General features: G+C 49.8%; 1 protein-coding gene across 1 annotated transcript in view; it reads right to left on the bottom strand.

The window, feature by feature from the left end:
* SLC24A4 (solute carrier family 24 member 4) overlaps window positions 1-16,509 on the bottom strand; it is a 218,705-nt gene that overhangs the window by 19,185 nt on the left and 183,011 nt on the right. Inside the window, 1 exon segment of the mRNA XM_007944500.1 lies at window positions 14,770-14,983. Coding sequence (XP_007942691.1) covers window positions 14,770-14,983 — 214 coding nt within the window.

Below are 16,509 nucleotides of genomic sequence, written 5' to 3'. Positions count from 1 at the left end.
AGGGATTGTGGGGCTGGTGCGGGATCGGGCAGTGTTTCGTTCTGCTGTGCATGGGGTCGCTATGAGTCGGAAACGACTCAACGGCACTTAACAACAACACAACATAACAAAACAGATGGCTAATCACACTGGAGGAAAAAATTAAGAACAGATAGAGTTGCTGATGAAAACCTTCAAAGAAATTAATTTGGGCTGTTAACTAGTTAGACACTCCAATTAGTGGAGTGGTTAATTTGTGGTCTGTGGGGATGTTTGTGTGGTTGGATGAAGAAGTATTCACAGGTCCTGCAACTAGGTGTATTTACGTGATCAAGGCACTCTGTAGATTCTAGACCATCAAACCTGCTGCCTCCAAGTCAATTCAGACTCATAGACAGAGCAGAATTGCCCCATAGGGTTTCCAAAGCTGTAATCTTTACAGAAGCAGACGGCTACACCTTTCTCCCACAAAGTGGCTGGTGAGTTTGAACCACTGACCTTTAGGTGAGCACACAAGTGCTTAACCACTGCATCTTCAGGGCTCCTCGATTCCAGATCCAAACTAGGTTCTAGATCATTGCTGTTGAGTCAATCTCGACTCACAGTGACCCTAGAGGACAGAGTACAATTGCCCCATAGGGTTTCCAAGGCTGTAATCTTTACAGAAGCAGACCGGCACATCTTTCTCCTCCAGAGTGACCAGTGGGTTCAAACCACCACCCTTTCGGTTACCAGGTGAGTGGTTAACCACTGTCCCACCAGAGCTCCTTCCATTACCACTTTAATTCCAGATTTTCTTCACCCCCTCCACTCCTGCAAAAACTGTGTACTAAGTTTTGATGTAAACGGGGCCCAAAGCTGGAAGGGTGTCAGGGGTTGGTGTATGCAATGCCCCATTCTAAAGATGACCCCCCCAACTTCTCACCAGCTCTGCACCCGGGGAATATGGAAGTTTCCAGTGAAGAGAGCTGTGCGTCCTCTGAGAGTATAAGGCTCCTGTCTGGCACAGCCCCAGTCCGAGCGCTTCACCTTTCTGCACTCTCATGAACACACCCAAATTCAAGGGTTTGGGGGGATGCACACCATGTGGGCATCAGAGTCTGCCACTCTCGACTGTGCAGCCCTGGGGAGACTCTTAGCCTCTGTGACCCTCTGTATCCTTCTCTGTGAGGTGCTTAGTCCCAGTGCTACTGTAACACAAGGGGTGGCTTTCAAGAACAGGACTTATTTTCTCACAGTTCTGGAAGCTGAAAGTCCAAATCAAGGTCTTCGCTGAGACAATTTCTTCCTCGTCGGGAGCCTCAGGCCTTCCTTGGCGATGCTCATGTGGCCTCTGTCTCCCTGCTCCTGTGTGCCTCTGTGTCTAGTCTGCCCTTTACGTAACTCAGATGGAATTAAGGTTACGGCCCACCTGCACTGATGTGGCCTCGTTAACTAACAAGGAAAACCCTATCACATCAGAGGTTATAGGAGTTAGGACACCCAACACTTATTTTAGGGGGATACCATTTAATCCCATCGAACTTTGGGGAGACCAAAACAAAGCAGCACAGGGCACACGTCCTGCCTTTGAAGGCCCTGCCTTGAATCTGGGGGGCTCAGGGAGCGTGAAATGGAGACAGCGTCCCAGGACCACTACCCCCCCCAACTCGTCCCCCCATTGGTACATCCTCTCCGTGTAAACATGCAAACCTGATGGCAGGGCGGGGTGACGGACCACATGCACCGGCAGCTAGCCTCCTCCCTCCCCTTCCTTCCTGCTGCCCCTGCATTCCAGAACGGAAATATCAGGCTCAGGACCAGATCCTTTCAGCCAAAGTCAACAGAAAGAACTAGGCAAAGGAGAGCACCTGCCACCCTGCTGCCATCAGGTGTGCGAAACGTCTGCACGGAGAGAACCTGCCAATGGGCGGAGTGCTGGGGGTGGGCTGGGTTCTGAGACTCTGCGTCCATCTCACGCTCCCCGAGCCCCCTCAGATTCAAGGCAGTGCCTTCAAAGCAGGACCTGTGCTCTGCTGCTTTGTTTTGATGTCCCCTCAAAATATGTATTGGCGTCCTAACTCCTATAACCTCTGATGTGACGGGGTTTTCCTTGTTTGTTAACGAGGCCACATCAGTGCAGGTCACTGATGGGGTCAGGCAGACCTGAGGCGCCAGTCCTGACCCTGGCACCTCCTCACCTGGAGCCCCAGTTCCAATAAGAACCAAACAGCCTGCCTAGCAGGCTTCTATGCAGACTTTAAGGACGAAGGTAAGATACCAAGCGTCATGCTGGAGACAGAGCAGGGGCTCAATGAAGGCTGGTTCTGTGTAGCCAGAGGCTGGACGGCTCCCTCTTTGACCTCATCAGGAGGACTCAGCAAGCCACACAGATTCCTTACCCGCCTTTTGATTTAGTCTAAGTCCCTGTTCAGATTGGTTCTGTCACATTCCTCCAGCCTCACTGCCGTTCCCATGGAAGTAGTCATGCTGAAATGGCCTCAGCAGACTCCAATCCAACCTCCTTCCTGTGGATCTGCAAAGGCTAGAGAGCTAAAATTGACATTTCCAAGACTGCCTTGCAGCTAAGGCTCTGGATCCAAATGAAGTTCCCTAATTTGAAAAGCAGAATGGAGGTGGGGCCAGGACACCTTCCTGCTGCCTCAGAGGCACTGCTGTCCAGCAGGGCTGTGGCATGTTGGGTTTTGCTGCGGCAGCGTGCCCGGGCTCAGGTGCTGTGTGGTGGGGATTCAGAGAGCCTGAGGCCTGATCCATTCCAAAGTCTACTACTTATTGCTGTAGGGATGGAGGGGCGGTGCTGGCAAGGGCTTCCTGGCCCCTGGGTCACAGCTCTGATGGTGAGTTCTTGAACCCAGCAGTTCTGGTGCAGGCTGGCTCCCCACCTCCTTGATTCTGGCAGGGGTGTCCATGCCAGACAGCTCAGGGTGTGGGTTCTGGAAGTCATTGCCATGCCCAGGCTAGAACGCCTGCTCCCAGCCCTTCCAACTCAGAGGAAAAGTGCTTTTTCATTGGGTGGAAAATACTGAGCCTCCTTCTCCACCAGGCACTATTAACTCTTTAAAAACCACCCAGAGCCAAGAAGTAGAAACAACCTCCATGTTCATCAACTGAGGACTGGAGAAACAAAATGTGGTCTATACTTGCCATGGAATATTACTCAGCCAAACAGGGAATGATGTTCCAATACATGCTACAACATGGATCAACTTCAAACACATTGTATGAAGTGAAATATGCCAGACGCCAAAGGCCACACACGGTCTGGTTCCATTTACATGAACTGTCCAAAACAGGCACTTAAGTCCACACAAAAAGGACGGACACTAGTGGTTGCCAGGGGCTGGGGGGAGGAAAGAATAGGGAGTGACTGACTGCTAATGGGTATGGGGCTTTCTTGGAGAGTGATGTCATGGGATGAATTGTGCCCCCTGAAAGTACGTGTCAATTTGGCTACAGATGATTCTCAGTGGTTTGGCAGTTACATAATGATATTATCAAGCTCCATGATATGATCTGATGTGATCAGCCAAGCAGTTGGAAGGGGATTAAAGTGGGATGCAACACGCTTAGATCACAGCCCTGATCAGACACAGGGGCATTTCCCGAGGGTGTGGCCTGTATCACCATTTAACTTACAAGAGATAAAAAGAGAGAGAAGCAGTAGAGAGGGAGGGGCCTCAGTACAACCAACAAAGAAGAGGTGGGACCAAAGCATGTCCTTTGGACCCAGGGTCCCTGTGCTGAGAACGTCCTAGACTCAGGGGAAGACTGATGCCAAGCCAAATGGAGATCTCCAAGGAATGCCAGGCTCACAGATGTTGAAAGGAGACAAAGACCTTCCTCTGAACTAACAGACAGAGGGAGAAGACCTTTCCCTGAAGCTGGTGTCCTGAATTCAGACTTCTAGCCTTCTAACCTGTGAGAGAATAACTTTCTGTTTGTTAAAGCAGCACCAGAGAACTAAGATAAGCGATGAAAACGTTCTGGCATTAGAGAGTGACGATAGTTCACAACTTAGTGAATGTACTAAAACCACTGACTTGTATACTTTTAAAGAGTGAAAATTATGGTCAGTTCTTGAACTCAGTGGTTCTGGTGCGGCCTGGCTCCCTGGCTCCCTGCCTCCCTGACTCTGGCAGAAAATAAGAAACAATACGGCTGTTATAAATAATCTTCACCCAGCCAGTGTTTATTCTAATTGGGCTGTGAACCGACATCTTGGTCCTCCACAAGAGTACCTGACAAGGAGCTTCTCTGAAATCCTGACCTGGAAATAGGAACCAATCTACCAAATGTGAGATTTCTCTGGTGGCTCTGGCAACCAAGTCCAGAACAAGACCCTTACCACCATGAGGTACTTTTGGTCTCTGGAGCCTAGAACAGATGGAAACTGCAGTGCAGTGAATCACACAATACGGTCCTTCTAGCCACAGTCCTGACCCACACACAATGATTCAGTGGTACTATGCCAATAATAGAGCTCTGGTGGCACAGCGCCTAAGGCATTTGACTTCTAATCAGAAGGCTGGCAGTTCAAACCCACCAGCCACTCTGCCGAAGGAAGACAGAGCAATTGTGGTAGTTAAGTTCATGTGTCAACTTGGCTGGGCCTGGTTGAGTGGCTGGTCAGCTGGATGAGGTATTCCCCATGATAAGACTGGTAATCAACTCCATGGTGGAATCTACCGTGAGCAGCTATATAGCTGCCTTAGGGATGTGGTCTGCTTCCTGTGTATAAGAAGCAGCCTTGGGGATAGTCTTCAGCATACAGCACACTTGAACCCTGTGTGTCATTGTTCAACAGCCTGCCATGCTCTGCTGACCTTGGGACTTCCAATGGACTTGAATTAATGGCCTGCCATGTGGTTCGGTAACATCAAGACTGTGCCTTTTTACTTGTCAACCTTGGGCTTGTCAGTCTCAGCAGCCAGCAGTCTGAGTGAAGAAAAGCCTCCAGCTTCAGTGGGCAAGGAGCAGAAGGCAGAGCTGAAGCCCAAGGTTGAGGAGCTTTCACCCAGCCCCTAGAGCCTGGCACTTTGAAACTGGACTTAAAGCCTCCAAATTTTAAGAATAAACTCTTGTTTGTTAAAGCCATCCCATTTGTGGTATATTCCTGTCAGTGCAGCACTAGGTAACCAAAACAGCAATCTACTTCTGTAAAGATTTACCACGTCAGAAAACCAATGGCAGTCACTATGAGTCAGAATCAACTCAATGGCTGTGGGTTTGGTTTTAGTTTTGTATGCAAATAATGTGCTTATGGCTCACCAAGGCGATTGGACAGTCTTCTAATAATGCAAATAAGGTGCATGCCACCTTTGTGGGGGCAGAATCATCCAAATAAAGTGTATAGAACTCCAATGAAGGGATTCATCAGTTTTGCCATCCTTCTATGTTTTAAAATGAGCCAACCCCAAAGGCAGAGAAAGGACCACACCACCATGCAGAAAGAAGAGCCAGGAGTGTGTCCTTTTGGATCCAGAGTCCCAGTGCTGAGAACTTCCTAGACTCAGGAGACAGAGTGTTGTAACAGTGGAGAAGGTGTGAGATGTTGTGAGTTAGTGAGATATAGTGGCAGAGAAATGGTAGCAGCAGAACCAAGAGATTGGCACGAGACAGTGTGGTAGGCTTCCCAGCCCACAGAGCAAGGTGGCTACAGTGGGCATATTAATTTATGGAGTGGGAAAGCTGAAAGCCTTAGGGCAGAAGGCTTGCTGGCAGAGTGGGGTGCCTCCTGCCACTTGGCAGATGTTATGGATTGAGTTGTGTCCCATCAAATTGTATGTTGTAAATCCTAACCTTTATGTCTCATTTGGGAATGTGTTGTCTTTGTTATGTTAATGAGGCAGGATTCATGCAGGGTGTATCTTGGTCACTCTTCTGAGATATAAAAGAAATTAAATAATCAATCTAGAAAGTAGCGAAGGAGGAAGAATCAGGTTACTTGAAGAATGTCTAGGAGCTAAAACTCAAAAGACACAGGACCTTCCTCCAGAGCTGACAGAGAAAGAAAGTCTTCTCCTAGAGCCAGCACCCCGAATTTGGACTTCTAGCCTCCTAAACTGTGAGAAAATAAATGTCTCTTTGTATTTCTCTGATAGAAGCCCCAGATAACTAAGACGGAATTTGGTACTGGAAGAGTTGGGTGCTGCTCTAACAGATACCTAAAATGTGGAAGTGATTTTGGAATTGGGAAATGATTTTAAGGTGCCTAATAGTAAAAGCCTAGACTGACTTAAAGAGACAATTGGTAGAATTATGGTTGTCACAGGTGATTCTGATGAGGGTACACAAGGAAATGAAAAGAGCTATAGAGAAAGTCTCTATCATCTTAGAGAACACATATGGTGCCAGAAATAGAATGGTGGTAGAAATGTGGACACTGAATGTGTTTCTGATGAGGCTTTAAAAGAAAATGATGAACATGTGATTGCACAATGGAGGAAGGGTGATGCTTTTTATGCAGTGACAAAGAACTTGTCTGAATTATGTTCAAATGTTTGGTGGAAGGTAGAACTTGAAAGTATGAACTTGGATATCTGGCTGAGGAAATTTCTAAGCAAGATCTTAAAGTGGACATGTGGCTTCTCCTTGTCACTTAAGTAAAATGCAAGAGGAAAGAGATGGACTTAAAAATGAACTGTGCAAAATGAAAACAAAATGTAAAGATTTGGTAAATCTGTTGTATAAACTAAGGACATGTGTCCTAGAATGTTCACCAAGGATGTGGCAACACAACTTTTGTTAAAGAGCTTAAGCCTGTGACTTATGGATCTAATCAACTATCACAGCAGAAAACCCATCAGCTTAGACTGAAGAGGAAAGAGAATGAATGAAAGGAAAGAATGGTGCCTGCCTCTTGGAAATCTATATGTAGGAAACAGGCCCAAGGAGCTACAACTGTTGCCCTCAAAGAAAAGGATCATCCTTGGAGCAGCTTGGAGATCAGCAGAACTGCTGGAGGAAGCATAGGAAGCAGGACCTTCTTGGCTTCAAAGGGCGGGACCACGGTCTCCTGGATCTCAAAGGGCGGGGCCACAGTCTCCTGGATCTCAAAGGGTGGGGCCACAGTCTCCTAAGTTTCTAAGAGTTGGACCTTCACCAACTTGGTTACAGAGGGTGGGATTGCTATTATAGTGTGGCAAGGGGATGGGGCTCTCATACAAAGCTGAGGCAGTGGGGCTGCCATGCCCAAGAGGCAGCGGAATGAGGCCTGCTGAGGCCAAAAGGGTGGGGTTGCCACTCAGATGGACTAGGAAAAGCCATCCCAGTGGGCCTGGAAGGTGGAGCTGAAGCCTAGGGCCAAGGGGCCTCCACCCAGAATCCAGAAGACATGGCCAACACCAACAGTCTGGAGGGCCAGCCATTGCCCAGATGGTCCCAAAGAACAGAGGACTATTTTCAAACCTTGAATGCTAATGTAAATTGTTCTGCTGGGTTTTGGACTTCCTTGATGCCCAGTATCCCTTCTTTCCCTCCAATTTCTCCCATTTGTAATGGGAATATTGACCTTATGCCTGTCCTACAACTGTCCTTTGGAAACAGATAACTTGTCATCTAGATTTCACAGGTTCAAAGATGAAAAGGAATCTTGCCCCAGGATGGAATATGCCTGAAGTTTTATTCATATTTGATTTAGAGATTCAGATGAGATTTTGGACTTGGAGTTGATTTAAGACTTTTGGGATGATGTGATGGGGTGAATGTGTTTTGCATGTGGCAAGGACATGAATTTTTAGGGACTAAAAGGTGGAATGAAGTGGTTAAAGCAATTGGCTGCTAATGAAAAGGTCGGTGGTTTGAACCTACCAGCTGCTCAGGAGAACGATGAAGCAGCCTGCCTTTACAGCTGTAAAGATTTACGACTGTAAACATAGGGCAGCTCCACTCTGTCCTATGGAATCTATCGGATGGCAGTAGGTTTGGTTTTTTGGAAAGGGTGGAATGTTATACATTGAATTATGTCCCCTCAAAAATATGTGTTATAAATTCTAACCTCTATGCCAGTTGGGAATGGGCTGTCTTTGTTATGTTAATGAGGCAGGATTAGTGTAGGGTGTATATTGAGTCACTCTTCTTCGAGATATAAAAGGAATTAAACAAGCAAGCTAGGAAGCAGAGATGGAAGAAGAGAGATGCCAGGACGCACGAAGACTGTCCAGGAGCAGAAGCTCAAAAGACACAAGGACCTTCCTCCAGAGCCGACAGAGACGGGAAGCCTCTCCCTAAAGCCAGCATCTTGAATTTGGACCTCTAGCCTCTCTCTTCTAAATGGTGACAAAATAAATGTCTGTTTCTTAAAGCCATCCCATTTGAGGTATTTCTGTTATAGCAGCACTAGAGAACTAAGACAGTGGAGTTAGGCCAACCTAGGAAGCAAGAGAGCTGAGTGTCTTTGGGCTGAGGCTTAGCAGCAGGGTAAGGTACCTCTGGGTTCTTATTGGCGGAGCTAAAGAGCTTGGTAACATTAAGCAGGGCAGAGGTAGGCCCAAGCAGGGCCCAAGGGCCAAGAGAGGAGGCCTATCCAGAGGAGGACAAGAAGAGCCTGTCCTTAGGGGGCTTAGCAGAGCCCTGCACGGCTGAAAGATGCTGGGAGCCATCCTGCCCTGAAGAACGGAGACTCTGCCTACATGCTTCCTGATCCCGATCCCGAATTGTAGCCTGTTATCTCCCTAATAGACCCCGTAAATGTGAGTATGGTCTGTGAGTTCTGTGTGGCCACTGCAACACATTATCAAACCCAGCGGAGCAGAGTGCTAACTAAGGGAGTGATGGCTGGTGTCAAAATTGGTGAAGAGGTTGGAGTGTGGAGGTACGTCTCACCTCTGCTCATAGCCTTGGGCTGTTGATGTGGATACTCTCCCCTCCTGGTGAAGTTAGATGAGGAGGTCTGATGCCACCACCGTGCTATTTACAGGAGCTAAGCAAAGCATTTCACATGTAAATAAGTCCTTATCCTCTGCAGGAAGCTGCCTGTGAAGCACTGAGGGGCAAGACTGCAGGAATTAGCATAGGCTGCCCAGGTGGGAGACCCTGCTGTCCACTTAGTAACTGGGTGACTGTGAGCCAGTCACTTAACCTCTTTGTACTTCCACTTCCTTCTCTGTAAAATGGAGGAGGTCACAGTTCCCCCCTCCTGTGGTGCTGTGAGCATCACATGAGTGAATATACAGAGCTCTTAGAACGGGGTGAGCGTGCAGAGGCCCTGTAAGACTCCTGTAAGAAGACCTTATTTTTTGCTCAGGAAGCCCCCAGTAGATGTTGGCTGGTATCCTTATGGCAGGCATGAAGACCAGCAGCACTTTGCCCGCTGGGGGGTAGCAGAGGTGGGGGACTCCTCCCCTGTGTCTCTGGTGATGTTCTTACTCTTATAGGGACAAGAGAGAGGCTTCAGAGGCCTTGCAAGACCTCACGCCCTGTATGAGGAGACTGTACCCGGCTGGGGGCTCAGGGTCCCCGGGCAACCCAGTCAGGGTGGTGCCAAGGCCACAAACCATGATGTCCATGGGAGAAAGAGTTCCTCCTCATTTCCCCTCACAAACAGCCACCCAGGAGGCCTAATTACCAGACTCTGAGGCCAGAAGAGGAATTAGGCGGTTACACTTAGTGTTGGCATGTAATCCTGCATCAGGCTACATGGGCACGGAGCCAGGGTGCTGCTGGGGGCTCCTGGGATCCAACCCAGAAATCTAAGCCATCCCCCATCCAGGGGAAAATGGGTGGCAGGCTGTATTCCTACCACCTCACCCTATCAGCTGATGGTGTAGAAAAAGTGCCAAGTAGTCATCTGCTTGGGAGTCCCTGGGGATGCAAACGGTTAACATACTCAGTTGCTAGTCGAAATGTTGGAAGCTTGAGTTCATCCAGAAGCACCTCAGAAGAAAGGCCTGGCAATCTGCTTTTGAAAAATCAGCCACTGAAACCCTGTGGAGCATAGCTCTCCTCTGATCCACATGGGTCATGGCCAATGGCAGCTGGGACTGTAGCAATGACCTGCTTACATGTGCCCTGCAAGCAGAAAGCTCTAGAGGACAGGGACTATGGCTGTCTTTTACCCACGTGGACCCCCAAAGCCCAGAGCAGAGTCTGGTACCAAATAGTCACTGAATGAAGGAATTGTCAGGAGCTCTGGCAGCACAGTGCCTAAGGCATTTGACTACTAATCAGAAGGATGGTGGTTCAAACCCACCAGCCACTCCTTGGAAGGAAGACTGGGCAATCTACTTCCATAGTGATACGGCCTTGGAAACCCAAGGAGGGGTCACTATGAATTGGATCTGACTCAATAGCAGTGAGTCTGGTTTTGGTTTATAGGAAGGAACTTTCTGGTCTGCAAAGTGCCTGAAGCCCAGTGCCTAGCACATGTTGTTGTTAGGTGTTGTCAAGTAGTCTCTGACTCATAGCAACCCTATGTATAGCAGAACGACATAGGTCCTGCATCAGCTTCATGATCCCTACTGTACCTGAGACCATCCCTGCAACCACCATGCCAATCCATCTTGTTGAGGGCTTTCTCCTCTTTTATTGACCCTCCACTTCACCAAGCATGACATCCTCCTCTAAGGAATGGTCCCTTCTGACAACATGACCAAAGTAGGTGAGATGACGTCTGGCCATTCTTGCTTCCAAGAAGCATTCCTAGCACACAGCAGGTGCTCATCACATTATCCCCTCCCCCTGGCTCCCGGGCTCCAGGGACCGTGGCACCTCAGACCTTTCTAAAACATTGCTCACAGTCCAAATGGGAGGATGCTAGAAGCCAGGAACAACAGAAGCCCTATAACCAAGCCTGTAAAAAATCGCCGTCAAGCCAATTCTAACTCATGGTGACTCTAGGAACTGTTCATAGGGTTTCCCAGGCTGCCATCTTTGTGGTAGCTGACTGCCACATCTCTCTCCCACAGAGCACCTTATGTGTTTGAAACGCCAACCTTTCAGTTAGCAGCCGAATGCTTAACTACAGTGCCACCAAGCTCCTCGATGGAAGCCCACTATGATGCAAATTCCACCACTCGCCTGTCAGTCTGTCCTACTGTGGTGGCTTGCGTGTTGCTGTGACGTTGGGAGCTATGCTACTGGTGTTTCCAATGCCAGCAGGGTCACCCATAGTGGACAGATTTCCGTGGAGCTTGCAAACTAAGCCACAGTAGGAAGAAGGACACAGCCAGTTCCACTTCTGAAAAGAAAACCTGGCCACTGGAAGCCTTATGGATAGCAGGGAGACCCCATGAGCTGGATTAACACGGTGGGCGGACGACGGGCTCAAGCCCTGCAGTGACTGTGAGGGTGGTGCAGGGCTGGTCAGTGTTTCATTCTATTGTCCACAGGGCTGTTACGAGTCAGAGCCGACTCGACGGCACCCAACAACATGATCCCAATTAAGGAGCCCTGGTGCCGCATGGCTGCAGAAGCAAGATTTGCACCTCAGGCCTCTGACCAGAGCCTGCCTCCCAGCCTGCCCGACAGCACAGAACGGTCTGGCTTAGAATCTTTCCCTGACCCCCTAAAGCTACACTGCTTCCGAGCTGGCCACTGGGGGTCATCTTTTCTCTCTGCCTGCCATCCCCTGCTCCTTGTCTCTTTCCGAGGTCCCTGGCGATTCCCTCCAGGGATCCAGGTTAGCAGACAACTAGTTCTGCTACCCTCAGAGCCACCTGCAGCCCCAGAGCACTATGAAACCAGAACCAAGAAGAATTGAAAAGGCAGTGAAGGTGGGGGGTGGGGTAGGGAGGGGTGGTGGTGGAGAGGGAACTAGGGGGTGGGTCTTGACTCGCACTAGCCCCCTGTAAGCCCCAGCCCACAGCAGCTGTGATTTTCCTTGGCTGCTGGACACACCTCAAACAGCAGCCTCACAATTGCATTTCCCGGCCAGCCCTTTACACTGAGACGGGGAGGAGGAGGAGGGGAAGTTACTGTGGTTTCCCAGGAAACACCTGGAAACAGGACAAGGACACAAAGGAAGCTCTGGCCAGTTCCTCAGGACAAAGAAAAGCACTTCCTTCCCTCACAAAGCCCAGAGGAAGCTTCCAGCCCTCGGCTCTGTGATGGGCTGAGCCCCGGGGAATGTCTGAGAGCCTCTGGCCTCAGGAAGAAGGTGGACCAAGGACAACAGGACATCCTACTCTACCAGGAAGGACAGGTCCCTGGGGGTGGACTCATAGGTGCAGAGAACCTGGGAGCAGGGGGGCTCTGGAGCCATCTGGCCCCTGCCCTTGCAAGACAGCTGCATTATAAACATGCCCACCCTGGGGTGAGGATGACCAGCCCAGAGTCCCTGCAGGGCATTCTTCCTCTCAGAGGAGTGCCACATCCCGGACGTGCACAAGGGGAAGGGTGGCTAGCTCTGGGTCCTCCTGCCCTAGCCTGCCGAACACCAGGCCGCCGGGAGCTGGGAAGATGTTCTTATGGTCGCAATCTCCCTTTGCACAGTAACAGCTCACCAGGAAGACCAGTCCTCTTTCTGGTTCTGCAGACCTCTGGGCGGTAGGCAGTATTGGGGCCAGGATTCAGATGAAGTGACCCGTGGAGGCTGGTGGCTATGGCCCCAGCAGGCCTAACACCTGTGAGCTGGGGATTCTGCCACCCATGCCATGGAGCTGCAGAACTTGTATACAGACCACACCAAATGGTGGCTGCCACCCCTCAGCCCCACCCCCGCCAAGCTCCTCTTATTTCCTGGACCATGACTGCATGTCCCTTCCTGTGGCCACACTTGAGCCTGGCATCTGCTCTCTGGGCCCCAAGGACCTAGAGCTCCTCTGGAGACTGCATAAAGGGTACTCACCAGAAAAGCATCACGTTCTAGACTTTAAAACCCTCTGCTGAAGTCCTGCTGCCCCTCAAGATGGCAGGACACCAAGAAGGCACTGTCAAGATTGGGCCCAAATGCCCAGGCTTCATGTCCCTGCAGGATGGCAGGGGCCTTCGCAATGGGCTTGGTTAAAGATTGAGGCAGGCTGGGTGAGTCTGGGAGTTCCTTCATGTGTCAACTGAATTCATTCGTTCAACAAACACCTACTAAGTACCTACAATATGTCAAGCACGGTGTCGTGAACCCAGCAGTGAACAAAACAGAAAAAGACCCCTGCCCTCCTGGACCTGACATTTTAGTGGGGGAAGACAAGTGAGATTAGAACAATTTAAAAGATTTCAAATAGGGCAGTCAGGGAAGGCCACACTGGTGAGGTGGCAGCTAAGCAGAGAGCTGAAGACGGGAGGGAGGGGGCTGCACAGATAAATGGGGACACGCAGTCCAGTGAAGATCAAGTGCAGGGGTCCTAAGGCCGGAGCCTGGGATCAACACCGGAGGGCGGTGTGGCTGGGACAGAGGGGCAAGACAGAGCAGACGGGGGCCAGCAAGGAACCAGCAGTCAGATCACATGGGGCCCTGCAAGTTAGACTCCAAGTGACATGGAGGACACGGGGGCCTGAGCCAGGTGGTGGTCCACTCTGACTTACTAATGTGTAGGAGATGCTCTCAAATGTCTAAGGTGCAACTGTCTAAGGGTCGTTGTGGCCTTAGAATGTCCCGTCTTAGCCAATAAGCAAGAATCGAAACGTTGGTGGTTCAAACCCACCCAGCCGCTCCTTAGCAGAAAGACCCGGTGATCATCTCCCGTGAAGATTATCAAAAACCAAACCCACTGCTGCTGAGGCTGTTCCGACTCACAGTGACCCTACAGGACAGAGGAGAACTGTCCCAAAGGGTTTCCAAGGCTGTAGTCTTTATGGAAGCAGACTGGCTCATCTGTCTCCCATGGAGTAATAATAGATGGGTTTGAAGTGCTGAACTTTTGGCTGGCAGCGGAGCACTTAACCATTGCACCAGCAGGGCTCCTTCTGTAAAGATTACAGCCTAGGAACCCCTTTGGGGGAAGTTCTCTCTATCACATGGGTTCACTAGGAGTTGGAATCAACTTGATGGCACCCAACAAGAAGCCAATAAGCAATGGTGGGCAAAATGGCTGGCCATGGTGGAAGGGTGGGGAGCATCTGAATGTGCCCATAAACATAACACTGGCTGTTGCTTTTTCTTACTGCAAAAGAAAGAACAGTTGTCCTGAGCATTGCAGTGCTGTCGCGAGGGGTTACTCCCATGTCCCCAGCCAGCCCGTCACCCAGGCTCCAGCCACACGCAGCAGTGCCTGCATCCAACTGCAGCTCTTATCTGTCGCTCAGTCCCTGGGCAGGTATTTATCAGGTGCCTCCAGAGCCTTCAGGTGAACCCACATCAGCCCTTCCCACCAGCCCTACCACCCCACATGGAACGGCCGCCACTTTGTGGCCTGTTCCAGCCCTCCACCCTAAGACCTGGGCTTGGTCCCTCTTATGGACTGAATGATGTCTCCCAAAGGACCAGTTGAACACCTAATCCATGTACCCGTGAACCTGACCCTAATCCCCATACCTGTGACCCCATCTGGACATAGGGGCTCTGAAGATGTTACCAGTTAACATGAGGTCATACTGGAGGAGGGTGAGTCCTAGTCTAATCTGAGTGGCATCCTTATAAAAAACGAAGATAGTGACAGAAGGAAGATGTCGTGCGAGGACAGTTGTGCTGCAGCTGCACGCCAAGGAACACCTGGGGCTCCCAGAAGCTGGGAGGGACAAGGAAGGACTTCCTCTAGAGGCTCTGGAGAGAACATGGCCTGGCTGACACAGTGACGAGGATTTCTGGCCTCCAGAACCGTGAGACAGTAGCTTTCCAGACTTACAAGGTTGGTGGTCCTCTCTTACAGCAGCCCTGGGAGACTAAGACAGTCCTGACGGGACGTCCCCAGAACTCACTGGGCACGGAGAAGGGGGACAGGAAGGTGGTCTCGATTGGCGCTGGTTCTGGCTCCGGCTCTGAGGGTGGCGGTTCCGGCTGTGGTGGCAGTGGCTGCTGCCGGTCCTGCTGCGGGTCTTGGGGATTCTCCGCAGGAACCTCGCCGTTCTCCAGCCGCCCGTTTGGCAGTGGCTTGCCATTCACACCAGGTGCTGAGTTGATCAGTCTCTGCCGCTGTGTACACAGGAGACAAGACAGACTCTGAAAGGTGGACTAGTACGTGGGCACACACACCCACACTCACGAGGCCCTTGCGGGCTTCTACATCATCACCCCTGGAGACTAAGACTTGGCTCAGGGATCCTGGGATCCATCTAAGTTTGCCCATTTCCATGTGGACAGTTCTCTGGAAGGCTCTGGGGACTGGTCAGAGCAATGGCCTCACTCTTAGTGTCTATTCACCATGCCATCACACACTTAGGCCCCATGAGGGTGACCATTCCAGGGTTCGCACTGTGGACATCTCTTAGCCACCAGAAGATGGTCACAGGAAAGGCCCCACCTAGCTTTTTTGCTTAATTTTTGAGCTATCATACAAAAAGCACAAAAAGTGTCCTTGTATTGGAGAAATATGGCATGATCTTACTTACATGAAATATTTGGGACAGGCAAGTGTCTAAAGGCCCAAGTTTATCAGTGGTTACCAGGGTGGGTGGGAGACAACGGACAGTCATTATTTAGGGACACTGAGCTTCTGTTAGGGGCGACAGCAAAACGTGGAAATGGATAATGGGGATGGCTGATCAGCATGATGGACATATTGAATGTCACTGAACTGTGCAGGTAGAGACTGTTGAAATGGCACAGGTGTGTTGTTTACATCTTTACCACAGTAAGAAAGGACTCTCATCTTAAGTGTTCAGCTCAATGATGTTTTACTTCCAAATGTGGAACCTTCCCAGACCTCCAGAAGCCCCCCTCAGGACTTTTCTGCTCTTCCCATCCCCTCCCCAGTGGTAATCTCTATTCTGATTTTATAAACATGATTTCATTTTCCTGTTCTGAATGTTATATAACTGATTCAAACAGTATGTACTATTTTATGCTTGGCTTCTTTCACTCAAGCTAATATCTGGGGGATTTACCCGTGGTGTGGCAGGCACTGATAGTTTGCTCTTTTTCATGGCTGTGTAGTATTCCCTTATATGGATAAACCAGGGTATCCTTTGCCTATGGGGCATTTGGGTTGTTTCCACTTTGGGGGTATGATGAATAACAGTGCTATGAACATTTGTGTACCTGTCTTTTTTCAGGACATATGCACTCATTTCTCTGAGGGTGTCTCCCTAGGAGTGAAACAGCTGGGTGAGGAGCCCTGGTTGCCCAGTTGTTAAAGTACTCAGCTGCCAATCAAAAGATCGGCAGTTGAAACCCACCAGGCACTCCATGGGAAAAAGATGTGGTAGTCTGCTTCTGTAAAATATTTATAGCCTTGGAAAACCTATGGGACAGTTATACTCTGTCCCATAGGGTTGTTATGTGTCAGAATCTACTCAGTGGTGTTGGGTTTGGTTTGGTAAGGCAGGTGCACATTGAAACATTTTATACTTGTACCAGCAACGTCTTAGAATTTCAACTGCTTCCCGTACTTGCCAACACTTGGTATTGTCAGTCCTTTTAATTTTGGCCATTCTGGTGGGTATACAGTGGTATCGAATTGTGGTTTTAATTTACATTTCCTTTATAACTAACCATAATGT

This window comes from Orycteropus afer, unplaced genomic scaffold (genome assembly GCF_000298275.1).
Source record: "Orycteropus afer afer isolate SDZICR_OR568_19922 unplaced genomic scaffold, OryAfe1.0 scaffold00127, whole genome shotgun sequence".
Classification (NCBI taxonomy): domain Eukaryota; kingdom Metazoa; phylum Chordata; class Mammalia; order Tubulidentata; family Orycteropodidae; genus Orycteropus; species Orycteropus afer.
Note: the sequence above shows the minus strand (reverse complement) of the source record. Positions and strands in the feature narration are given on the sequence as shown.